At 44.0% G+C, this 27,786-nt stretch overlaps 1 protein-coding gene across 1 annotated transcript in view; it reads left to right on the plus strand.

The window, feature by feature from the left end:
- The window catches only part of MAST3 (microtubule associated serine/threonine kinase 3), a 311,223-nt gene that overhangs the window by 214,174 nt on the left and 69,263 nt on the right, over nucleotides 1-27,786 (plus strand). The window contains exons 9-12 of the mRNA XM_075862996.1: nucleotides 13,642-13,717; nucleotides 15,668-15,877; nucleotides 18,351-18,452; nucleotides 21,391-21,523. Coding sequence (XP_075719111.1) covers nucleotides 13,642-13,717; nucleotides 15,668-15,877; nucleotides 18,351-18,452; nucleotides 21,391-21,523 — 521 coding nt within the window. The remainder of the gene's footprint in view (nucleotides 1-13,641; nucleotides 13,718-15,667; nucleotides 15,878-18,350; nucleotides 18,453-21,390; nucleotides 21,524-27,786) is intronic.

Raw genomic sequence — 27,786 nt, forward strand, 5'->3', positions numbered from 1 at the left:
AATTTTTTGTTAATATTAAATTAAAAGCAATATAATAAAGAATGGCTGTTTTGTGGTAAAAACTCTTACTTGCCTAAGACCATATCCCATTACCCTGTCACTTCTAGAATGTCTGGTTATTTTTTGACCCTTATGTAAGTTTGCTTGCCCACGAACCTCTCTTCTGCCTTTCCAGCAGGACGCAAAGAAGAAGCCCTCTTCCTGGTTCGTTATATTGTGGGACACAGAACGTGGGTATATGCTGTTTTCACTAGGAGGCTTGACACTATGAAATAAAAAATAAAAAAAGTGACTCCTCCTACAGGATATACCCTGCCAACAGACACTAAGCTATTCAGTCTTCGCTTAGTGTCTTAGTACGCAGACCCTTCTGCTGATAGCAGCAGAGTCTTTATCAAGAATTTTCATTCTGTTTTCATCATGAAGAACTAGGGTCATAGGGTCTCCCTGTGTTCCCATAAAACTGGTGCACAGTGTCATATGCAAATGCACTGTTGTCCAACCTGCACATGAAGACCAGCAGGACAAGAGCCCCAGCTCCTCTGTCACCCACCAGCCTAAGGAGCATCTCTAAAACCTCTCCCACCAGTGTCTCCTTGGTTAAGACACTGAGTGGGTGCGCCTGCTGGTCGGTACATCTGGGAGATGGAGAGTTGGGTGAGTGTTACTTAACCCACCCCCCAAAATCGGGCTACTGCTTGTGCACAGTGGCGGTCTGCTGGACCAGCCTATTCCCTGGGGCTTTCCCTTAGTCATCTCTTCGCTCCCTAACAGCGCTAATTTTTACTGTATGGCCGGTGACATTACGCCAGCGGCGCTACTTTGCTCTTCACTGCACAGGCGTGGGGAGGGGCTGTGAGACCTTCACCCTAGTATGCACCAATAGTGACCCAGCGTGCTTTTTTTTCCCCCATCTCCTCATGGGGAATAATGTGTCTTTCTCTCTTGATTTAGCTTGTGTCCTCACATGACCGCCAGCAGCCAATTGCGATGCTCCGTGGCAGGGCTTCAGCATTTTTCTCTTCTCTCCTCCATTTGGACGGACGCTGCTGAGGACACAGGACTTCTGACATCAAGAAAGCAGGAAGGGTCAGCCTTTGCTGCTTCTTTTCCCCTACAAGTGCCCTAGCCTACAGACATGGAGTTAGTTTCCTAAGGGAACATATTCTTTTCTTTCTGTGCTAGAGAGTGGAGAGAGGGTCACGTGTGCGTGCAGCTCTCTCCGTTCTGTTCAATGGGAGTTACGGAAACAGCTGAGCAAGAGCTGCTCGGCTGTTTCCATAACAACCATACAATAGAATAGAGTGCTGCGTGGACGCGAGACCCTCTCTCCATTAGTCAACGCATGGATTCTGCGGTCAGTTCTTGATACAGTTGCAGGTCCCAGGGCTGGGACCTGCGTCTATCAGATATTTTGGGCATTTTCGGTGGATATGCCATAAATGTCCGCGATGGGAAGCCGCCTTTAATACAATAGAGTGAAATCCAGTGACTCACCGTTGGCTTTTTCCCAGATTGTAGTCGCTCACTTTTCCTTTTCTTTCTCACCTGGCCCTGATGCCTTCTCCCGACTGCTAATCGCCTCTGCAGAATTTGCAACAGAAACTTTGTTGGCTTCTCACTTTTCTAGCACCTCCCCACCCTCTACAAAAACCTCACCATTTATAGTGCCCCAGATGGAAATAATGCCTCCTCGGTGCCACGCACTATATTAGTACCCCTTTTAGGTTCCACAATAATAATGGTGCCGCGCACAGCCCCGCCTCTAGTAGACGGTGCCGCACACAGCCCCCCCTCTAGTAGACGGTGCCGCACACAGCCCCCCCTCTAGTAGACGGTGCCGCACACAGCCCCGCCTCTAGTAGACGGTGCCGCACACAGCCCCGCCTCTCGTAGACGGTGCCGCACACAGCTCCGCCTCTCGTAGACGGTGGCGCGACACATACAGGGATGGAAAAAAAAAATGCCATGTAAAAGTGAGAACAAAGTAAAAAGTAGAACATGAGAACACAAATAAAGTTTGTTAATAACCTATTAAAAGCTATATGATAAAAAAAATAATTCATGACACCTTCCCTTTTTAAGACTTTTTTTTTTTTTTTTTTTTTGCATGGGCTGGCTCAATGCGTCCTCTGTTTCCCTCGTGGGATCTGAATTTGGTCTTGGATGGCTTACAGTCGACTCCATTTAAACCCTTGAGAGAAATAGCTTTTCGTTTTCTGTCCTGGAAGGTAGATTTTCTGGTTGCGGTGACCTCCATCCGGAGGGTCTCGGTGTTAGTGGCTCTCTTGTCGCTCTCCGTTTTTGATTCTTCACCAAGATAAAGCGGTTCTCCGCACGGTGCCCTTCTTTTTGCCTAAAGTGGATTCGGCCTTCCACATTTATGAGGATGTTGTATTGCCGTCTTTTTGTCCTTCTCCCAGTCATCCGAGGGAGCATTCCCTTCAAAGCCTTGATGTTGTCTGTGCTCTGCGGATTTACCTTTTGATCACTGCTTCCTTCCGGCGGTCGGATTCTCTCTTCACCCTCAGAGAGGGTCCCAGGAAGGGTTTGGTGGCCTCTAAGGTCACCATTGCTCGATGGATTTGAATGCTTGTTTGCGAGGCTTATTGCATCCGGGGGAAATGTTCCCCCTTTCCGGGTCATGGCACACTCTACCAGAGCGGTTGGGGCTTTATGGGCTGTGCCCCATCAGGCCTCTGCTCTTCAATTGTGCAAGTTGGCCACAAGGTCTTCTCTGTACACATTTGTCAAGTTTTACGAGGTGCATACCTTCGCTTCTGCAAATTATTCTCTGGGTTGCAAGGTATTGCAGGCATCTGTGAAATAACTGACCATGTCCTGTATTCTGTTCCCACCCCTGCGGACTACTCTTGGGCATCACACGGTCTGCCCACCCCCCCCCCCCCAATGTAACTAACAAGAGAACAGGATTTTTCGAGTACTCACTGTAAAATTCTTTTTTGTCCAGTTCATTGGGGGACACTGCTTCCGCTCAATTGTTTTCAAGATTGTTTTGCATTTACAGTTGTTAGTTTGAGGGATTACCCTCTCGAGTTCAACATACTTATGTTACCTTGTGTCTGCTTCTCCTACTGCTTGTGGGGACAGACTGAATAGCTCGGTGTCTGTGGGCAGGATATATCCTCACTTTTTTTTTTTAAATGTCATTGTGTCCCCTAATGAACTGAACAGGAAAAGGATTTTATGGTGAGTACTCAAAAAAAAATCCTGTTTTTAAGCGCTGGCCTTCCTGGCACACTTGACCAAAGGCGGATAGAACCAGCTCAGTCTGAAGGTACGCCCTCACTCGTTACAGTTTGGGTGGAGGCAGGCTTCCTCTCTTCCAGGACATCTGGCTCACCCACCGCTTGGAAGCCTGGGTTACAAGAGGTAGTGTCCACTGGGTTGAGTTTTACAAATTTCCCTAATCGGTTTTTCCAGTCCACCTCTCCTTGATTCCCACCCAAGACTGCTGCTCTTTTTCAGTCTGTAGACTCTGGTGCATCAAGGGGGTGATCGTCCCTTCCCTCCATACCAAAGATATTAAGGATTTTACTCCAATCTCTTTATTGTGCCTAAGAAGGATGGATTGGTGTGTCTAATTCTGGACCTATGGTGTCTAAACACTAGTGTATGGGTATTCCACTTCCACATGGAGTCCCGATGTGTTAGCCTGCATGGAGCAAGGGGAATTTCTTTCTTCTGTGTACATAAAGGATGAGTGACCTACACTTCTCAATCAGCCCATCCCATCATTTGCGGTGCCTGATCACTATTACCAGTTTGTGGCGCTCCCTTTCTATCTGGCGATGGTCCCACAGGTGTTCATCAAAATGCTCTGTGGTGTTGGCATTACTTGGTTCCAAAGGGGTGTCCTTCATCCCCCTACCTTGACGATGTTCTGATAAAGGCTCCGTCCATATTGGACAATCAAATCCGTCTCCAAATTGCTCTGGATACCTTGACCCAGTTAGGTAGGGTAATTTACCGCTCCAATCCCTCCCTTTTCAAAGGATTACCTTTTTGGCATGTCTGTCGATACTCCTACAGCAGGGGTGTTCCTCACTAAAGACGGGGTCAGGACTCTGCGAATGGGTCTCAGACCTCTCACTGCTATTGTTTGAGAGTACTGGGCACTGTGGTGGCCTCAATCAAGGCCGTTCCGTTTGCACGTTTTTATTCCGATCCTCTGCAAAGGGTGATTTTTTTTTATTATTTTTTTCCCAGGTTGGAACCGCTCCCCAGGCTCTTTGGATCAGAAAAGCCTCCTCACTTGTGATACTCTCTCCTCCTTGGCCATTCTCCGGGGTCGTTCCTTCTTTTCACTCCAGTAGCTAGTCCGTCTCTAAGAATGGTTTGGAGGGGGCTGGCTTCTACAATCTTGAGGCTCCAGGCCTATGGTCTCGTCTCGAATCCTCCCCTCCAACCATGTTGAGCCGCCCATGCTGGATTCAGGCGGACGAGGTCACGTCAGTGACCAAACTAAATCACCAAAGGGGCACCTGGAGTGCAGCAGCAATGGCTGAAGCCTCCAAGATCCTAGAATAGGTGAAGCACCACTTTCCTGCTTCCCAAGGGGTCAACTGTTTTCTCAGTCGCAAACGCATCTACCCAGGATGGTGGCCTCCCCACCAGGAGGTGTTCGACCATATTTGCATGAGGTGGGGCGTTTCAGATGTGGATGATAGGTTCCCTGTTTTATATCACATGCTCGTGATCACGAGGCTTACTCGGTGGACGCCCTGGTAGCCCCATGGAATCCGCTCAACCTGGTTTAAATTTTTCTGCCTCTTCCTTTTCTCCCCAGAATTATCAAGCGTATCAAGGTCCTGAGGATTCCCACCGTCCTCGTGGCACAGGGTATTCCCCCTGCCACTCTTGGTACGCTTAGGTGTTTTTTCTACTGGCCGACGCTCACTGTTGCTTACCCATTTGGCACGATCTGTTGTCTCTCAGGGTTTTCTTTTCCACAAGTATTTAGAATTGTTTTAATGGCGTTGCTGTTGAAGCCGCTGTTTTGAGGGCTTCCGGTTTGTCAGAGTGGGTTATCCAGAAGATGCTGAAGGCCAGGAATAGTTCTTCGGTGACTATTTACCATCGTGCTTGTAAATCTTATTCCAATGAGATGAGGCATGGAAACACCACCCCCCCCTGCTTTTTTTCCCTGTCCAGGATTAGTTTATTCCTCCATAGGGGCCTGGATCCAGGACTTGCCCTTAGTTCCGTCAAGGGTCAGGTCTTTTCAATCGCCTGTTAGCAAGGACACCTGACATCTGGACTTTCTTACACGGAGTGGCTCATGTTGCCCTCCTTACAGCTCCCCCGCTACTTTGTGGGACTTTTATCTAGTATTCGCTGCTCTACAGTCTGTTACGTTGTTACATTGGAGCCCCTGCAGGAGATTTCTCTTTGTCCCCACTTGAAAGGTGGTTTTTGTAGCGGCAAATAGTTCTATCTGGGGGGTCTCCAAACATCCTCCCCGTCTTGACAGTCTCCTTTTCTGCTTCTTAATCATGATAACGTGGCGATCTGTACGGTTCTCTTTTTTTTGCCCATGTTGGTCTCTTTTTGACCTTAATCAATTAATAGTCCTGCCTTCTTTCAGTCAGTCTCCCGTTCAAACAATCTTTCCACAACCTGGATGTTGTCCCTGCTTTATCTGTCTGTCTAACACAGTCTTTCCACAGATCTGTTTTTTTTGTTTGTTCTAGGAGGTCCATGAAGTGACCTGTTCCAGGTTACGGTTCCTTCCACCAGAGCGATTGGGGCATCCTGGGCTGTGCTCCATCAGACTTCTGCTCTCCATGTGTTCAGGGTGGTTACTTTGTCGTCTCTCTTCACACGTTGACCAAGTTCTACAGGATTCACACTTTCGCGTCCTCTGATGCTTTGCTTGAAATGAGAAAAGGGGATTTTTTAGTACTTCAAGTAAAATCCTTTTCTAGTTTAATTTATTGGGTGACACAGCTCCCTCCAAATTTAATAAGTTGATTGTTTTCTCTTTTCCTCCAGTTAGCCTGTTTGTTCGTTTGACAGTTCTTTGTCTCTGTCTTCTGTTTAGAGTTCCTTACCTTTTTTTTTTATTCCCTGCTCCTCCTGCTGTTCAAGTACACACTGGTTTGGCCCAGTGTCTCTTGGTGGGGTATAGCCTGTAGCTAACCCTTTTTTATGCCTGGTTTTAGCCTCCTAGTGGCAGCAGCGTATACCACATTTTCTGTGTCCCCCAATGAACTTGACGAGCGACACAGACAATGGATTTTATGGTGATTTCTCAAAATAAAAATTTCCTTTTTATCATTAATTTGCACGCAATATATGACCCATAGATAAAGAGAAATCCGGTTTATAGATACTTGCGCAAAAAAAAAAAAATTTGTGTTAAAAACACTTCTAGGCTTGACACAAGTTTTTTGACTATGCAGCACACTTTGACTAGGTGTATAGACACCCTTATTGTTCAGGGCGCACCAGTCTATTCCCTGCACGTGTGTCCCGTATCAATAAAGACCGCGGCATTTAACTTGTTTACAGAGGGAGGGAGCTAACTCTGTCACCCATCGGCGGCCTGCAAATGGAAACGCGGGCCTCTGATGGGGTGTCATGGCAGCCGAGGGCATAATAAAAGCCCCCAGGTCTGCCCTGGGCATATGTAGGTTGCCTGTCAGACTTACACTGACCGGCAATAATGCTCTGGTATACAAAGTAGGGATGTCATGATACCAGAATTTGGACTTCGATACCGATACTTTGTGTAGTATTGCGATTTCGATACCAAAACGATATTTTGCCAACAGTAATAAAAAAAAATTCTTCCATTTTCTGATGTGAGGCGCGTGGTGAGATGATGAATTTAACCTCCACGTGCCTCACATTAATAGTAATTAACCCCATCATGTTTCCCTGGAATAATGGGTTAATGTGTGAGTTACATAATGGGGTTAATTACTATTAATGTGAGGCACTTGGAGGTTAAATTCATCACACCTTGTGCCTTACATTAATAAGTGAAAAGTTGTTTTTTTTGTTGTTTTTTTTACAGCGTACACGTCATAAGTGATGCAAAAAAAATGTTGTTCAGGTTATTACGGCCGCGCCAATACCGAAAATGTGTATGTTTTATGTATTGAGACTTATTTAAATGTTTATTGTAAAAAAAAGTTTTGCCAGTACATTAGCCTGTGTAGTGATAGTACACAGGCAGTTGTTAGGACATACCGAAGTATGCTCTAACAGGAAATATGGTAAGACAGCCTTTGGGTCCTTACGCTTGCCTTGCTGTAAATATCACACCGACGCTACAGAAGTATCAGGATTGTGAATAGACATCACGTCCCGGCTGGTGGTAATGTATATTCATTGTCAGGACACTTCAGTAACGTTATAGTGTGTTTATGTGGCTGCACATAGCGATATAGCTATATCGCTATGTGCTGTGTAAATGAATAGGGAGAAGTGTATGACGCTGATTGGTCACTGATTGGTCAGCGTCATACACTCCTCTGTACGACGCCCACTTGGCCAAAAAGTAAAACACGCCCAGTTGTCCATTAAGAAACTCATTAGCATAAAGCTAATATAGGTTATAACGTCAAAAATGATCGTTTTTCTAAATGAAAAAACACTGCTGTAATCTAGATTACAGCGCCGATCACATCATGTACAATATAGGCCACTTATAATGTGGTGACAGAGCCTCTTTAGTATCGAAATACATGAAACCACGGTATTGAACCGTTTGGGGATGCACAGTATCGAAACCGTATAGAAGTTTCGATGCATCTTGCATCAATAATACAAAGTATACCAAAGCATTATAGCAGTGATCTGAAGATCGCATCTTAAAGTCCCCTAGTGGGTCTAAAAAATAAGTAATGTAAAATAAAAAATATTACTAAATAAAGCCACTTTTTATGGAAAAAAAAATGGATTTATTTTTTTACTGTCATTTTTATTAAGTGTAAAAAATACATAAAAGTACACATGTATGGTATCGCCGCGACCGTAATAACTCAAACAATAAAGTTAATATGTGATTTAAACCTCAAGATGAACACCGTAAAAATAACCCCCCACAAAAAACAATGGCGAAATTGCTATTCTTTTCCATTGCCTCCCCAAAAAGTCATAATAAAAGTTAATAAGTCCAATGTACCCCAAAACAGTACCAATCAAAACTACGTCTCGTCCCGCAAAAACCAAGCCCAAAAAATCACTACATTGATGGAAAAATAAAAAAATGACAGCTCTTGGAAAGCAACGATGCATAAACAAATAATTTTAGTTCAAAAGTCGTAAAACACAAAAAACCTATACATATGTGGTATCCACGTAATCGTACCGACCCATAGAATAAAGGTAACATGTTATTTACTCCGCACAGTGAACAGCGTCAATTTAAAACGCTTAGAACAATGGAGGAATTTCAGGTTTTTTTTTCTATTTCCCCCCCCCCCCCCAAAAAAAAGTTAATAGAAGTTAATAAAATATTTCCCCCAAAATAGTACCATTAAAAAGTACAACTAATCCCACAAAAAACAAGTCCTCATACAGCTATGTCGACGGAAAAATAAAGTTATAGCTCATTGAATGCGACTGTAGAAAAACAAAAAAATTGCTTGGTCATTAGGGCCTAGAATATGCTGGTTACTAAGGGGTTAAGGACACCACGTGGTTTCCGAGGAACAGTTGATTGGACAACAGTTAAGGACACCATGTGGTTTCGAGGCACATTTGATTGGACAACAGTTAAAGGGAACCTGTCACCAGAATTTCACCTATTGAACTTTTACTTCTCCCTCACTGGCCGTTGCTATCAAAAGTTCATTGCCGTTATCCCCTCTCCTAAACTCCTCCTCTGACTGGAAATAACAGTCTGCAAACATTTCGCGCCTTTTATCGTAATAATCCGGTGTCCCGTTGTACGTACTAGAATATGACATCAATGCGCAAGCTCAGGATTTTGTGTGCTGGGCGAAGGCGAGTAACTGTCAATCAAAAGTAAGGAGGCGGGGTAAACTCGGAAAGGCTTGGAATGAAGATTTGACTCTTTTCTGCTCATTAGCATACGGTGTGGGAACACTAAAAAACTGAATACTAAAGCTACAGAGCCGACTAAGAAGATAATTATAGGTTATATAGAAATTATTTTTCACCCACTACCACCTGGTCTAATAGGTGAAATGCTGGTGACAGGTTCCCTTTAAGGACACCATGTGGTTTTCGAGGCCGTTGCACAGTTAGCTCCGCCCACAACCCGACCTGCAGGAAGCCTGTGAAGGAGAGTTGAGTGCCCAGTCTTTCTGTTTGTGCCTCTATTTATCTGTGTGTCTCCGTGTTTGTAGAAGTTCCAGAATGTGTGTCTTTGTGTGTATTTGTGTCTATTCACACAACAGGGATTCTCGGCCGCAGTAGGAACAATAGCCCCCAAAGAAAATTTACAAATTAAATTTAGCTGTTTTTAAAACAGACAGGGAAAAAACGGATGCAAAACGGGTCAAAATCGGCCGTTAAAAGCGGAAACATGGCCCGGAACGGATGCAGAGCGGCCGAGAAAAAGGTCCGTTTTTATCGGCCGACACTTGGACCCGGTCGTGTGAGCCTTACATAGGACTTCAGATAACATCTACATTATCTGTACTCAGAGAGTTATCACTGTTATCTGTGGTGTTACATAGAACTGTAGGTAACATCCACTACATTATCTGTACTCCGAGTTATCACTGTGTTATCTGTGGTGTTACATAGGACTGCAGGTAACATCTACTACATTACACCTTTACCTTGGGTGAAAAATCTATTATTTAGCAAACGCTTCTGCATTTTTCTTAAGCTGCAATGTTTTTATATTTTTTACAAATACTTATTCCTTTTTCTGAATTAGTTACTTATATGGGCTGCAATAGAAGGGCATGAGGCCTTTACTGTACCTCCATATGCTTCTGATTTGATGAAAGAAATTGTGGCATTCTCTATTGCACTCCGTATGTAAAGAGGTATTCTACCGTAAAAGGCATTGCTTCTGGGGGTTAGATCTCCGTACATAGAGGATCTGATGGAGCTTGTATGGCAGCGCACCGAGGTTGTATGGCTCTGCACTAAGGAGCTCATTACAGTCTGTTTGGATTTTGCTGAAAAGCACTTAAAGAGGACCTGTCATTAACTCTTACAAAGTGAATTATTAGACTAATGTAATTGCTGTGTCTGTGAGTCCAGCAGTGTTTGTTGCTTACTTCTCCGCCCCCCGCCGTTGCTGAGATATTGCCCCCTCTCTATTTATTAAACAATATGTAAATAAACTGCTTTATAGCCAAGTGGGCTTGGCTGCCAGCGATTCTCAATGGGCGGAGCTAGCAGAGAGCCTCTGACGCTGGAGATTCACGCGATGATGCTGGCCTACGAGTGTCTGGGGGAAACAGCCTTACACTGATAGGTCAGCGTCAGAGGCTCTCTGCTATCTCCGCCCCTTGAGAATCGCTGGCAGCCAAACCCACTTTGCTAGCCAGCGCTTCATATACATATTGTTTAATAAAGAGGGGGCAATATCTCAGTAACGGGGGTGACGCGGAAGTAAACCACAGACACCGCTGGACTCTCGGACACAGCGGCAATTACATGAGTTCTTAACTCTGTAGGAGCTAGTGACAGGTCCTCTTTTTAAAGGATTCTCAGACCATGAGAAACAAGATTCTCTTGTCTAATGCAACCAAGGTTTAATTTTTTTTTGTCCTAAGTGCCAAGTGTCATGTCTGGAGAAAACCGGCATCGTTGATTACCTGGTCAATACCATACCTGCAGTAAAGCATGCTGGTGGCAGTATGATGCAGTGAGGTTTTTCTTCAGCAAAAACTAGGAGACTAGCAAGGATCAAGGGAAAGATAAATGGAGGAAAGTACAGAGAAATTCTTAATGAAAATCTGCTCCCAAGCGGTCAGGACTTAAAGAGGCTCTGTCACCAGATTTTGCAACCCCTATGTCCTATTGCAGCAGATCGGCGCTGCAATGTAGATAAGAGTAAAGTTTTTTTTATTTTTAAAAAACGAGCATTTTTGGCCAAGTTATGACCATTTTTATATTTATGCAAATGAGGCTTTCTAAAGTACAACTGGGCGTGTTTAAAGTTATGTACAAGTGGGCGTGTATTGTGTATGTACATCTGGGCGTTTTTACTTCTTTTACTAGCTGGGCGTTGTGAATAGAAGTGTATGATGCTGACGAATCGGCATCATCCACTTCTCTTCACAACGCCCAGCTTCTGGCAGTGCAGACACACAGCGTGTTCTCGAGAGATCACGCTGACACGTCACTCACTTCCTGCCCCAGGTCCTGCATCGTTTCGGACGAGCGAGGACACATCGGCACCAGAGGCTACAGTTGATTCAGCAGCATCATCGGCGTTTGCAGGTAAGTAGCTACATCGACTTACCTTTAAACGCTGATGCTGCTGCAGAATCAAATGTAGCCTCTGGTGCCGATGTGTCCTCGCTCGTCCGACACGATGCAGGACCTGGGGAAGTGACGTCCCAGCGTGATCTCTCGAACACGCTGTGTGTCTGTGCACTGCCAGAAGCTGGGCATTGTGAAGAGAAGTGGATGATGCCGATTCGTCAGCATCATACACTTCTAGTCACAACGCCCAGCTAGTAAAAGAAGTAAAAACGCCCAGATGTACACACATAATACACGCCCACTTGGACTTAACTTTAAACACGCCCAGTTGTACTTTAGAAAGCCTCATTAGCATAAATATAAAAATGGTCATAACTTGGCCAAAAATGCTCGTTTTAAAAAAAAAAACACGTTACTGTAATCTACATTGCAGCGCCGATCTGCTGCAATAGGAGATAGGGGTTGCAAAATCTGATGACAGAGCCTCTTTAAGATTAGGGCGAAGACTCTCATTCCCCCGGTACATTGACCCTAAGCACACAATCAAGAAAAGGCAGGAGATAAGTCTGAGGGTATGTGCACACGATAACGTCAATTACGGCTGAAATTACGGAGCTGTTTTAAGGAGAAAACAGCTCCTGAATTTCAGACGTAATTGCTTGTACTCTCGTTTTGCGGGGCGTCCATTACGGACGTAATTTGGAGCTGTTCTTCATTGAAGTCAATGAAAAACGGCTCAATTTACGTCCCAAGAAGTGACCTGCACTTCTTTGACTAAGCTGTTATTTTAAGCGCCGTCTTTTGACAGCGACGCGTAAAATTACAGGTCGTTGGCACAGTATATCGGCAAACCCATTGAAATGAATGGGCAGATGTTTGCCGACGTATTGAAGCCGTGTTTTCAGGCATAATTCGAGGCGTAAAACGCCTCGTTTATGCCTGAAAATAGGTCGTGTGAACCCAGCCTGAGAATGTCCTTGAGTGGCCAAGCCGGAACTTGGACATGGTCAATAATCTCTGGAGAGACTTGAAAATGCACTACATGGCCTGAAGTATGTGGACAACTCTCCTCATTATTGAGTTCAGATGTTTCAGCCACACTATCTTCCAACAGGTACTTAAAATCAAGCACACAGCCATGCAATCCCCATAGAGAAACATTGGTAGTGGTATGGCTCGTATTGAAGAACTCAAATGACTTTTAAAAGTGGCACTGTCATAGGATGCCATTGCCACAAGTCCTTTCATGACATTTCTGATTCGCTCAATCTGCCCTGCTACTGGGAAGTGAAAGCATCTAAGATTAACAGCTCAGCCATAAACTGGCATGCCACGCAAATTCACAGAATGGGGCGAAATGCTGAAGCATGTGGCACATAAAAATCGCCTATCCTCTTGTTGCATTACTCACTACATCGTTTCAAACGTCTTCTGCAAATGACATCGGCACAAGAACAGTGCATTGGCTGCTTCATGAAGTGAGTTTCCATGTTCGAGCAGCTGCACAGAAGCCTAAGGTCTCCGTGCACAATGCTAAGCGTCAGCTGAAGTGATGTAAAGTGTTTTCTGGAGTGATGAATCATGTTTCACTATCTGGCAGTTTAATGTATAAATCTGGGTTTGGGAGATGTCAGGTGATCGCTACCTACCGGAATCCACGCCAAAAAACGTCTGAAAATGCCTCCCATTGATTTCAATGGGAGGCGGAGGCGGTTTTTTTCTCGCGAGCGGAAAAACCACCTCGCGGGATAAAGAAGCGCCCTGCCCTATGTTCGGGCGTTTACGCCTCTGACCTCCCATTGACATCAATGGGAGGCAGAGAAAGGGTATTTTGCTGCGTTTTATGCCCGCGGCGCTCAATGGCCGCGGGCGTAAATCGGCGTGCAGGCAGAGGAAAATCTGCTTCAAAATTCCAAACTGAATTTTGAGGCAGATTTTCTGCCTGCAAAAAACTCAGTGTGAACCCAGTGAAAGACATTGGGGCATTAGACTGTGTAAACCAGGCAGTCTAAATACTTATGTAAATGGCATATTTATTTTTTAATACACTTGCTTATCCTTCGACTAGCCAGGTTTTGCTTTAGAAAACAGATGAATATTATCCATTGTAGATTATGATCAAAAAGTAACAAAACATGGAAAAAGTGAAGGCGCCTGCATACTTTCTAAATGGACTGTATGTGTAAAGACAGATGCTTACAATAATGCCCAGTTTTGGATTCACTCAAGTGATTCTTTTGTTTTTTCCTTTAGTCCTGGACGAGCATCTACAAATTTTGATAACGAGATCATTATGATGAACCATGTTTACAAGGAGCGATTCCCCAAGGTAGGTGCTTAATGAAATCCGCAGCATATAGTGGGGTTCCAGTTGATGAGTAAACACTGGTGTTTAATTTACTAGCCTTTGGGTTACGTATACATGTTACTTGTTTTCTTCAGTGTTGGCTGCTTTTAGTTGTACTCCGTTAGGGCACGGCGATGGTCTATGGCTGCAGGTAGTGTGCATTGTTGCAGTTGCACAGCTGTAATACGGCCCTGTGCAGGACCCATCCCATATTTAGACCCAAGAAACAGGAATGTATCATGTGTTAGCACTGGAAAGCGCTTGGTGGAAGGCTATCCTAATGCAACATGGCGGAATCCAATTTGCATTTTACTGGCAGAGATCTTGTTTGGAGGCCAGGAGTAACCTTTTTTACAGGTTGGTTATGTAGTAACTTAATAACATGTCTGCAGTAAGGACAGAATGATTATGAAGTACAAGAGGCTAAATTGTCAGTGAGCATAAATGAATTGCCCCGCATGAAGTATAGATGGCTGATTTCTTGCACTATATGTGAAGAATTGTTACTTTTAAAGTAAGCCAACGCAGGAATTGTCCGATTCCATGCCCACTTTCCACCTGGTAAATATCAATGTTGCGTACCCAGGTGACTGGAGTGTCTGATCTTTTGATATGTGTCTGGCTTAAAGAGACTCTGTCACCACATTATAAGTGTCCTATCTCCTACATAAGGAGATCGGCGCTGTAATGTAGGTGACAGCAGTGCTTTTTATTTTAAAAAACCATCTGTTTTCACCACTTTATTAGTGATTTTAGATTTATGCTAATGAGTTGCTTAATGCCCAAGTGGGTGTATTTTTACTTTAGACCAAGTGGGCGTTGTACAGGGGAGTGTATGACGCTGACCAATCAGCATCATGCACTCCTCTCCATTCATTTAGTCAGCGCATAGGGATCCTGCTAGATCCTTTTGTGCTGTCTTATACTAACACATTAACAATAGTAAAGTGTTTAGACAGTGAATAGACATTCCACGGGATGTCTATTCACAATTTCTGCACTTCGTTACTCTGTCTGTGGTAGTTACAGCAGAGGAAGCGTAATCTCGTTGTAACCTATCATCTACAGCGTAATCTCGCGAGATTACGCTTCCTCAGCAGTGGTTTTTATTTAGAAAAACAGCAGTCCCCTACATTATATCGCCCATCTCTTTATGTAGGAGATAGGGCACTTATAATGTGGTGACAGAGCCTCTTTAACCTGTCTCATTTTCAGGACTCTTCGGCCTCATGCACACGACTGTGTTTTTGCGGCCGCAATTCCCCCGAAAATCCACGGGAGAATTGCGGCCCCATTCTTCTCTATGGGGCCGTGCACACGACCGTAGTTTTTGCGGTCCGTACACGGCCCGGGAGCCCGGACCGCAGAAAGAACGGGCATGTCTTATTACGGCCCGGTTCTGCGGTCCGGGCTCATTGAAAACAATGGCCGCGGCCATGTGCATGTCCCACGATTTGCGGGCGGCCTGCGGCTGACAGTCCGCAGCCGGTCGACCCGAAAATCACGGCCGTGCACACGGCTACGGCCGTGTGCATGAGGCCTTCTTGTTTGCACATAGGCATTGTTCACAGCTTGTCTATAAAAAGCACTGAATGGACATGTATGTGTATAAACAAAACCACAGACACCAGTCTAGTATGTTTACCTAGTGAACCAAACTGACAAAAAAAGGGCATTTCAAAGTTTCATTCTCTGCCCTGAGGGAAGATTGTTCAGGAAAAGCACTTTACTAGATTATCAGTTTAGCTAACCAAACTTTTTTTTTTTTTTTTTTGTGTGCAGCTGTCTGGAAAGGCATAGTGTGCCCAAATTTATTTTACTTTTAAAACAAATCGGCAACCAGCTGTTATTATAAGGCTATTGAGTTCTCTTTAATTTATTCCTGTTGATTCTTTTTGAAAATTGTAGTTAACCTATATTTCTGTATTTTAGGCAACTGCACAAATGGAGGAGAGACTTGAAGACATCATCACAAGTGTCTGCCCCAGTCGGACTTTACCTCTTGCCGATGGTGTCCTTGGCTTTATACATCACCAGATTATTGAGCTTGCTCGAGATTGCCTGGATAAATCCAAGGAGGCTCTAGTTACATCTCGATACTTTGTGGAGTTGCAGGAAAAATTGGAAAAGATGCTAGAAGATGTAAGTTATTTAAGGGATAGAGAAAAAGTACTATGCACACCAATATGGAGTTATTTATCCAAACAAATTATTTATTTATAGCCAGTGACAGTGCGACGTAACCCGCCAAGCTTACAGCGCCATCCACGCAGGATAAAGCATTGACGAAAGTGCCTGAGGAAGGTCATGGTATTGACCGAAACGTCGCACTGTCACTGGCTATAAATAAATAAATTATTTGTTTGGATAAATAACTCCATATTGGTGTACATAGTACTTTTTCTCTATTGGATCGGGTTGGGCCCCTACTAATGCTCCCACACCATTACCTAGTGCTATCCGAACCTTGTAACTAACTTTATTTAAGGGATACTTATGAAAAAAATGGGTAAATGAAATTTTAGCTGTTAACTAAACTGCCTGTTTTTATACCAGTAAGGCCTCGTTAACATCCGCTTTGGAAGCGCCATTAGGGGCCTACATCGCAGATTTGGCCGAGAACACTGGAAACAATAGCGCAGCATGCTGAGCTATTGTTTCCGGTAGAACCATGGACGCGCTAATGGAACCCGTTAAAGTCAACGGGTTCCATCGGACGCTGGTGTGTCTGTGGTGCAATGGAACCGGCGCTTACGATTTTTTACATTTTTTTTCTCTTGTTGTTCTCCTCTGACTGTGGAGAACAACAGAATAGCGAACGCCAGTGTAAACCCAACCTTAATTGTTCTTCACCTAGCATCTATATGGATGTTATTTTGCCTTTCTGCTCTATTACATTATTTCCTCATAGGTGAAATGGTTGAACAAACACTAACTTTTCAAACAATTTATGCTAATCAAATATTATTCCTAATATGTGTCAACTTTGCAATTTACTTATTGTTAAAATGTAATTGTTTTGTCCATGCAAATTGTGTGAAGTTACTGCCACTAGGTGTCTCACTAGGTGTCTCTTACAGTAACGTTTTTATTTTTAAAAAACGAGCATTTTTGGCCAAGTTATGACCATTTTTGTATTTATGCAAATGAGGCTTGAAGAAGTACAACTGGGCGTGTTGAAAAGTAAAAGTACAACTGGGCGTGTATTATGTGCGTACATCGGGGCGTGTTTACTACTTTTACTAGCTGGGCGTTCTGATGAGAAGTATCATCCACTTCTCTTCAGAACGCCCAGCTTCTGGCAGTGCAGATCTGTGACGTCACTCACAGGTCCTGCATCGTGTCAGACGAGCGAGGACACATCGGCACCAGAGGCTACAGATGATTCTGCAGCAGCATCGGCGTTTGCAGGTAAATCGATGTAGCTACTTACCTGCAAACGCTGATGCTGCTGCAGAATCAACTGTAGCCTCTGGTGCTGATGTGGCCGTCACGATGCAGGACCTGTGAGTGACGTCCCAGATCTGCACTGCCAGAAGCTGGGCGTTCTGAAGAGAAGTGGATGATACTTCTCATCAGAACGCCCAGCTAGTAAAAGTAGTAAACACGCCCCGATGTAACACACATAATACACGCCCAGTTGTACTTTTGCAAGCCTCATTTGCATAAATACAAAAATGGCCATAACTTGGCCAAAAATGCTCGTTTTAAAAAAAATAAAAACGTTACTGTAATCTACATTGCAGCGCCGATCTGCTGCAATAGCAGATAGGGGTTGCAAAATCTGGTGACAGAGCCTCTTTAAGTCATACAATGGCCAGAAATAATGTCATTCTATGTATACACATGTGACCGCTTATTCTGAAAAGTCAGGTACGCTTTAAGCATATTTAAAGTTCTAGCTGAGAAAGGACTGGGGATATCACAAGTTAAACACTTGGGAATGGAAACGGTATACTATATACATATACAGTTCCCGTTTCTGACTGTGTTTTTAAATGGTGATCCCTCCGGTTGTGTCACAACTAGAACTGCGATCCTGGTGGCATATAAAAGATCCACAGCCTGAGATATGGCTGTTTGAGATTAGCCCCCTTCCCTCCAGCCTCAGTCTCTCACAGTGAGCCTGCATTCCGTCTCTGCATCCCTGCTGCTGAAGTCTATATCTTCGCATGTATATATACCTTCGCAACAGCGAGTGTACCTCAAATACAAACCGGAGCGAACCCTAGTGGCAGGGATTTCATACAGGTTTTTCGAGTGGAAAACGCAAGCTTTTTTAATAAAAGTAATTTGCAGATTGGTTCAGGATCAAATATACTAGGATTTCCAACAAAGTTTTTACAAAAGTTAGTGGTTATTTAAAAAACAACTGTTTCAACTTTTTTTCGTATTGAAAATTCAGATGCAAGTCAGATAATCAGAAATAGTTATTCCTCATGTACACATACATCACGGCTAAATCAGAAATGACGGTTACTCTTTTAGTACAAAATTTTCATACCTATGTATGTGAGGCTTCAACTATTCTGTAGAGAAAAATATATTTATTGCACAAGTAATATATAGCTGCAATATGCTCACTCTGTATAACTTGATCTTCTCTCCGCTTTAGGCCTACAATCGCTCAGAGAGTGAAGAAGTTACTTTTATTGTTCATCTGGCAAGAAAGTTGCTGATGGTTATTGCGCGACCTGCTAGACTCCTTGAGTGTCTGGTAATAAAGTCTATCTATGGGCATATCAAGTGATCGTCCTAACAACTTCACGTAGTCTTGAATTACATTTTTAGGAATGCTTCCTTACTATGACATAATTATTGGTTGTAAAGTGTCTTTTAATTTTACTATTTTACATAGGCATACAAGACCCTTTGCTATACACACTAAATCACTAGCTTAATGATCATTGAATTCTCTGTGCTTATTGTACTTGCAATATTTTTAAGAGTCTCATGACATCGAAATAATAATGAATAAATTCCTAGCCACTCTGTTTGCCAAGCGGTGTTTCAAATAAATGCACATGCTTAGGCAGATCCAACATTGGGTGTATGTTCACACGTACACGTCCGTTACGGCTGAAATCACGGGGCTGTTTTCAGGAGAAAACGGCTCCGCAATTTCAGATGTAATGGCAAGTGCAGGCGCTTTTTGCTGCGTCCATTACGGACGTAATTGGAGCTGTTTTTCCATGGAGTCAATGGAAAACGGCTCCTATTACGTCTCAAGAAGTGACATGCACTTCTTTGATGCGGGCGTCTTTTTTATGTGCCGTCTTTTGACAGCGACGCGGAAAAAATATGACCGTCGTCAAATGAATGGGCAGATGTTTGCCGACGCTTTGGAGCCGTATTTTCGGACGTAATTCGGGGCTAAAACGCCTGAATTACGTCCGTAAATAGGCCGTGTGAACCCAGCCTAAGGCCTCATGCACACGACCGTAAAAACTCCCGTTATTACGGGTCGTAATTACGACCCGTAATAACGGGCTCATAGACTTCTATTGGCGACGGGTGCCTTCCCGTTTTCTCACTGGAAGGTGCCCGTGCCGTTGAAAAAGATAGAACATGTCCTATTTCAGGCCGTAATAACGGCACGGACAGTCCATAGAAGTCTATGGAGCTCTCGTAATGACGGGTGGCTACATGTGTGCACCCGTCATTACGGCAGCGTTGCTAAGCGACGTCAGTAAATAGTCACTGTCCAGGGAGCTGAAAGAGTTAACTGATCGGCAGTAACGCTTTCAGCACCCTGGACAGTGACTACCGATCAGAATAAACCTGTAAAAAATAAGACGTTCATACTTACCGAGAACTTCCTGCTTCCTCCAGTCCGGTCTCCCGCCCGTTGCCTTGGTGACGCGTCCCTCTCAACATCCGGCCCGACGTCCTGGATGACGTTTAAGGCCATGTGACCGCTGCAGCCAATCACAGGTCAATCACAGGCTGCAGCGGTCACATGGACTGCCGCATCATCCAGGGATGTCGGGCTGGATGTGAAGAGAGGGACGCGTCACCAAGACAACGGCCGGGTAAGTATGAATTTCTTTAACTTTTATTACAGAAAAGGCTGTCCCTTCTCTCTATCCTGCACTGATAGAGAGAAGGGGCTGCCGATTAGTGCAGTGCTATTTTGCCGCCAAAAACGTGCCCGTAAATACGGGTGGAATACGGGTGACACCGGACCCATATTTACGGGCACGGGTTCGTAAATACTGGTGCAAAACGGGTCGAATACGTGTGACACCGGACCCGTATTTACGCCAGTATTTACATCTTAATGAAAGGAACCGTACAATTTGCAGGCTTGATGGCTCCTAGGACTTTGAACTTGTGTTTGTAGACTCATTTGGTCATTTGAGCGGCTAAGTATATATATTTTTGTATGTTAATTTTTTGGGATTTTTGGACAACTCGACTTATCCTGCTCCGACCTTTGCCAGAGAGTATGCGTAGTGTCTATTTTTTGCTGCTAAGGTATCATGCGCACTGCACTAAGGATGTACCGTGACACATGAAGTCAAGAACGGCTATGTGGCAAAGAGCCATACAGTACTCTTTGTGCCGTAAAATTTACCTCAAGTGTGTCCTATCATAGCTCCGTAATACAGCCATGTGCATGAGTACTAAAACTGAGCAGGACTTGCTATCAGCATGCAGCGCGGCCTGCCCAGTGTCTACACTGCTCACATATCACAGGAGTTGTGCTCTATTATTTTGGGAAAAGAATCATGAATGTTTAGTAGCAACGAGGGAGAACAAAACGGTCCAAACTTTACATTGATCTATTGCTGCTAATGGGAAAAATTAACAGGAGGTTCTTAGTACACCTTATGATCAAACCTAAAAGGCCCCCATTTTACTTTACAGCAAGCTTTTTTTAAGTTGGTTAAAAACTATATTATGTGAAGTATCGCATGGCAACCAATGCAGTCGCAACACAGCATCTGCAGGGGGAGCAACCCCAGCAGCCCAACAGCACCCCTGCCATGGCTCTGGGCCATATGTCCCGTAGGAGCAGCACTATAGCAACAGAAAGCCAAACACAGCACTACAACCATGTGAACAGATCAATAAAGCTTACTTTTCCATGTAGTGTCAGTAGACAATTGCAGATCAAATTAGTTGAAATCCTTAGGCAGTCTCCTGCTAATTAAAAAGTAGATTTAGGTTGGCGAGTCCGGCGTAATATTATTTCTGAAAAACTGGATGAACATGAGATTTTTAGGTCTTCTTAATCAAATATAATTGGAAATGTCAGTTTTAACTTATAGGTGGTTATGTCTCACCAAGATTTGCTGCATACTATTTAAAATGCCCTATTTCTCCTATCTATTGATGACGAACGGCGGCTTTGTCAGTACTCACTGTTAAGTCATTTTGCAGTCTGTTCCTACAGAGCAACTCGCAGAAGTTTACACTTAATTCTTTATTTAAAAAAAATTTTTGCGGCAATATTAGTATTTTTCTATATTTTTTTTCATTGGCTGCTAAGTTTTTAACCACCAGGTTTGCAGCTATACTAGTCACTTTAGCAGTAGTTTCTTAGCAGATGATTATGGATCTATCCTTTTATGTGTTGTAGATTTGAAGTCTGTGTCTGAATGCGGTATGTTGTTTTTTTGTTTTTTTTTGTTTGTTTTATTTATGTCCAGGAATTTGATCCAGAACAATTTTACCATCTGTTAGAGGCTGCTGAAGGTCATGCCAAGGAGGGCCAGGGTATAAAGACAGACATTCCACGTTACATTATCAGCCAATTGGGACTCGCAAAGGATCCATTAGAAGGTAAAATATTAACTCTGTGATTTGTAATTCCATCCATGTTGTTAATTAGAGGTATACCAGTTTTCGCAAATAAAATGGTTTTCTTTGTATAATGAAAAGGTATAAAAAGTTTTAATTTCTGTATCAATCACTTGTGATTTCTGTTATTGAATAGGAACATACATTTTTTTTACCTCCAGTTGATAAAAGCTGTCCTGGCCAGTACAGTTAACAGAGCTGTAGGTCTTGTGTGATTATCACATGACCTAGGACTTTTTATTTGCGCTGCATGGTGTCGCTGTGCGCCATGTAAGTAATATGGTTATGCCGTCTTATTCTGCATCGGCTGCTCTAATGTTTATATTCTATTCAAACGATTATTACAACATTCTCATTGGCCACAATGTTTGATTCTCCCAAGGGTTGCCACTATATTAAACCACCTCTTCTAACTCCACATCTGTACCCCTTGAGAGAGCTGACGGCGAAACGCCATTCGTGGGCCTGAGGTGGTTTTATTCAGTGGTCTAATTTTTCTTGGTGAATACCAAATATACCACTATGGGTCAGTATCTGTATGGTTGCTGTTAGTGGTCCATTGAATTGTGGATAATTGTTATATGCTTGGTGTTTTGTTTACTTATTAGCATATATACTCTGTTGTAACAATCTCTCTATTTGTGACCCTATATACCAGGATACTTGACCACCACCTTAGTTGGTTTTAGTGTGTGTTAATGTCTTAATTGAGATAGCTTGTTGTCCAATTTTGTCATTTTTCGATTGAATAAATATGTTGTTTCTAATATTTTGGACTTGTACTTTTTGTATACGGTATACATTTATTGGTATTCTTCTTTTTGATATATCGTAATTATTATTCATTATGGCACCTGCTTTGGTCTTTCTTTGGTTATTTTTTTTATTAACCCCTTCCCCTCAGCTATATAGGTTCCAACTGCTGATGCCCCATGCAGTTGTCATGTATATAAAAATTGGCAGCATGGAACGGGCTTTAATATGTGCAGCGCTGCACTTTCCTGTCTGGAGGCCCTCTCCCCAATGGAGTACCCAGCCAGAGCATCGCAAGCGCTCTGGTGGGGTCTCCAGTCTTGAGAAGGCCCTTGACGTTACTGTCCATATATAGACCGTGACATTAGGGGGATTTCGCTCCAACGGGGAGCTTCAGTGGTGCAATCTACGGGGGGTGGCTGTGGCACAATCAATGGGGCGGGGGTGGTGGTGGTGGCATTATCTACGGGGGGTGTTTCATTATATGGGTGCTATCTACAGGGGACACTGGTTGGGACAAGCAAAGCCCTGACTAATGAAATGCATCAGTTTTTTTTTAACCACCTTAAAGAACGACTGAAAAACAGCAGTTAAATACAATTAGACGGCTCGGAAATGGATAAATTTTGAGACACACTGATGCAAAACCGCTATGAAAAACTGACTATTGGTCCGTTTTTAACGGCTTGTTTTTTTTTCACTGTCGTGTGAATGTAGCCTTATAGCCATATTCACTCTCCCCTCACAGTTATCCAGGCTGATGGAGAGAAGACCAAGGCTGGGTTCACATGGGGGTTTTTTTTTTACAAGTTTTTTTTTAGCGCGGAAACCGCTCCGCAAAACTCGCCGAAAAAGCCTTCCATTGATTTCAATGGGTGGCGGCGGCGGTTTTCTTCTGCGAGCAGTAAAACCGAATCGCGGGAGAAAGAAGAGACATTCCATATCTTCGCGTGATTACGCCTCCGGCCTCCGATTGACCTCAATGGGAGGCAGAGAAAGCGTATTTCGCTGCGTATTATGCCCGCGGCGCTCAATGGCCGCGGTCAAAAAACGCAGCGAAAATCGGCGTGCAGGCAGAGGAAAATCTGCCTCAAACTTCCAAACGGAATTTTGAGGCAGAATTTCCTCCTGCAAAAAACTGTGTGAACCCAGCCTAAGGCTATGTTCACACGGAGTATTTTGGGGGAGGAATATCTGCCTCAAAATTCCGTTTGGAACTTTGAGGCAGATATTCCTCTCCCTGCACGCCGATTTTCGCGGCAATTATCGTGCCGTTTTTCGCCCGCGGCCATTGAGCGCCGCGGGCTTAAAACAGCGAGATATACGCTTTCTCCTGCCTCCCATTGAAGTCAATGGGAGGTCGGAGGCGGAAGCGCCCGAAGATAGGGCATGTCGCTTCTTTTTCCCGCGAGGCAGTTTTACTGCTCGCGGGAAAAAGACGCCGACGCCTCCCATTGAAATCAATGGGAGGCGTTCTCGGGCCGTTTCTGCCGAGTTTTGCGACGCGGTTTCCGCGTCAAAAAACTCGGCAAAATACCCCGTGTGAACATAGCCTTATTGTTAGAGCTGCAACTGTGTGTGTATATATTTACAATAAAAGTGTTTTTTTTTTCACATTTTTACTGATTTTGTTGGCTTTTATTTTTTACGGCGTTCACCGTGAGCGTTACCAATTCTGTTTGTCATTTTTAGAGGCTTCTGTAACAGCGCAATCGCTATACCTGTCCGTTATACACAGCTGACACCCGCAGCGTATGGAGCGGCTCAGCTGTTAAAGAGGCTCTGTCACCAGATTTTGCAACCCCTATCTGCTATTGCAGCAGATAGGCGCTGCAATGTAGATTACAGTAACGTTTTTATTTTTAAAAAACGAGCATTTTTGGCCAAGTTATGACCATTTTTGTATTTATGCAAATGAGGCTTGCAAAAGTCCAAGTGGGCGTGTATTATGTGTGTTACATCGGGGCGTTTTTACTTCTTTTACTAGCTGGGCGTTCTGACAAGAAGTATCATCCACTTCTCTTCAGAACGCCCAGCTTCTGGCAGTGCACAGACACAGCGTGTTCTCGAGAGATCACGCTGTGACGTCACTCACTTCCTGCCCCAGGTCCTGCATCGTGTCGGACGAGCGAGGACACATCGGCACCAGAGGCTACAGTTGATTCTGCAGCAGCATCGGCGTTTGCAGGTAAGTCGATGTAGCTACTTACCTGCAAACGCTGATGCTGCTGCAGAATCAACTGTAGTCTCTGGTGCCGATGTGGCCGACACGATGCAGGACCTGGGGCAAGAAGTGAGTGACGTCACAGCGTGATCTCTCGAGAACACGCTGTGTGTCTGCACTGCCAGAAGCTGGGCGTTCTGAAGAGAAGTGGATGATACTTCTCGTCAGAACGCCCAGCTAGTAAAAGTAGTAAAAACGCCCCGATGTACGCACATAATACACGCCCACTTGGACTTTTGCAAGCCTCATTTGCATAAATACAAAAATGGTCATAACTTGGCCAAAAATGCTCGTTTTTTTAAAAATAAAAACGTTACTGTAATCTACATTGCAGCGCCTATCTGCTGCAATAGCAGATAGGGGTTGCAAAATCTGGTGACAGAGCCTCTTTAAGTCATGGTGTGCGAATGGGTTAATGCACAGCGAATGGTGCAAAGTTCAAATTTAAATTTTCCACTGATATGCCGTTTTAGTGCACAATATGTTGTGCCCAGTTTGTGCCATCTGAAGACAAATACCTCATAAAATGTTAAGCGGGTTCTCCCGGGTGTGGCGATGCCATATATGTGGACGTAAACTGCTGTTTGTGCACGCTGTAGGGCTCAGAAGGGATGGAGCGCCACTTGGCTTTTGGAACACAGATTTAGCTTGGTGGTAGTTTGGGGTTTTACTGGTATTTCGGTTTATAATGTGGGGGCATATGTATTCTGTGCAAAGTACCTCAGGGCATAATAATAGTGTATAATAATTTGGTAAATAAATAATATATGTGGCCAGTGTCGTACTGATAAATGGTGCCCAATCTTATCCGCTTTTGGAACGCTTTGCATATTTTGCATCGCCATATTCTGAGAGCCAGAACTTTTTTATTTTTCCGTCAAAAAAGCTGTGTAAGGCCTTATTCACACGAACGTGTTATACGTCCGTGCTACGCGCGTGATTTTCACGCGCCTCGCAAGGACCTATGTTAATGAATGGGGCCGTTCAGACTGTCAGTGAATTTCACGCAGCGTATGTGCGCTGCGTGAAACTCATGACATGTCCTATATTTGGCCGTGTTTTGCGCAGCACGCACCCGTTGAGGTCAATGGGTGCGTGCAAATCGCGCACAGCACACGGAAGCACTTCCGGGTGCCGCGCCTGTTGCGAGCTACAGTAGTAAAATGAATGAATGAAAACAAAAGCACCACGTGCTTTTCTGTTTGTAAACATAAAACCAGAGTGTCATAATGATGCCGGCTGCGCGAAAACCATGCAGCCGCGCACCATATGCTGAACACGGTCCTTTTGCGCGCGCAAAACGCAGCGTTTTTTCGCGCGCAATACGGACAGGTCCGTGTGAATAAGAGCTTGTATGTTTGCGGACGGGTTGTCGTTTTTATTGTTACTATTTTGGGGTATGTTCGACTTTTTGATCACTTTTTTTATTCTATATTTTGGGAGGGGTGGTGACCAAAAAATAGCTATTCTGGTATTGATTTTTTAATTTTTTCTCTGTTCATCGTGCGGGAAAAATAACATTATAGTTTTATAGATTGGGTCGTTACGAGCGTGGTGATACCAAATATGTGTATTTTTTTTAGTCTTAATTTTTTTACGATAATAAAAGTCTTATTATAGGGAAAAAAGCTAGGGGACTTGAAGACCTGCAGCTCTGATCGCTGCTAGAATACATTACACTACCTATGTGGTGTAATGTATTCTAACTGTCCTTGTGACGCTGACAGTCACTCCGACAGGGTGTCTAGTATAGGCTTTCGTACGTGACAGATCCGGAGGCCATTGTCTGGCATCCGTTTGCCATGACAACCATCAGGACTCCCACGATCGCATCTTGGGGGCTGCCGATGTGCTACAAACCCCTTAAATGCGGCGATCGCAACCGGTCGCCGCATTTAAGGGGTTAATTCACAAAATCAACGGCGATGGACCGCTGGCCGGCACTAGTGGAGTGTCAGCTGAACGACTCCATAACTGTACGTCCTGGTGCGCAAAGAAACTTCGCTCCAGGACGTACAATTGCGTACTGGTGCGCCTAGGGGTTAAAGAAGTGCATTTCAGTAATGGAAATTTGACCTAGACACAGGTGCATTAATGACCCCATGTCATGAAATGGGTAAGTAGATAATGAAGGTTCCCATAAAATGACAGCAAGCAGGGATCTTGATAACTAAGGAATTGATACAGAAAGTGTATTGAAAAATTACATAGCTTTTTAATTAACATAAAATAACCATTATTTGCTGAAACTGGAATGCCATTTAAATATTAACTCCACGCATGCCATGACAGACGCAAGTGTATTAATGTGATTGAAATGTAGAACTATGTCAGTATCGTAATATAGGTTTATTTACATTTCTTTCCTTATTTAAGAGTGTTCGTACTATACAGCATGACATTTGAGAATATTAGAGTTCCCAGCAGGTTACTTGTTAGGCCTCATGCACACTTCCATCACCGTTTTCACGGCCGTTTCTCACGGATCCGTGTGTCCGTTATGGTTTCTGTGTGTACTCAGTGTTTCCGGATGGTATCGAACTTCATTTGAACTTGTCCCAGTCTGTGAACTTTGGCACGCCCTGCCGTTGCTAGGGCAACGGATTCATCAAAAACGGACGGCACACGGAAGCCTTGCGTGAGCCGTCCGTTTTTTTTCCCGGACCCATTGACTTCTATGTGCCCCACGGTCACGGAATCACTGGCAAAAGTAGTACATGCTCTACTTTTGACGGAACGGAACAACGGATCAGTGAAAATGTACCAATTTTATCAGTGGTGCATAGCTTTTGATTGGATACATAATAGATTAGATACTTGTGTACCATGTCAGGGCTCTCCTCCTCTGCTTCAGCCTCAGCGCTACACTGAAGCCTGACACACACATTGTAATATCACGGGTCTTATATTCAGTGCTGCGCCAAGGCTGGCCCTGAGAGAGAGCCCAGGAGGCAACTGCTGTCCACTCAGATCAGATCTTCGATGCAGCATTGTGAGCCTGCAGAGACGCCAAACAATAGCCCTAACTTCAGGGAGTAGCTAGTTTTTGGCACCTTTACAGCTACCCAATCCCACCCCGCATTTCCTACCCACCCCACACCGAACAGGGATTGCTGTTGTTTCTAGTCATACAACATGGTTCGAATGACGGCCGTCAAAGTCCGTTTTTGATGGCCGTTTTGTATCCGTTCCGTGGTTTGTTTTTGACACCTTTTTAAAAACAGATGAATTTCATCTGTATATAATGCTGCAGTGCCCTCTGTATATA

This window comes from Rhinoderma darwinii, chromosome 1, assembly GCF_050947455.1.
Source record: "Rhinoderma darwinii isolate aRhiDar2 chromosome 1, aRhiDar2.hap1, whole genome shotgun sequence".
In the NCBI taxonomy this organism is placed as follows: domain Eukaryota; kingdom Metazoa; phylum Chordata; class Amphibia; order Anura; family Rhinodermatidae; genus Rhinoderma; species Rhinoderma darwinii.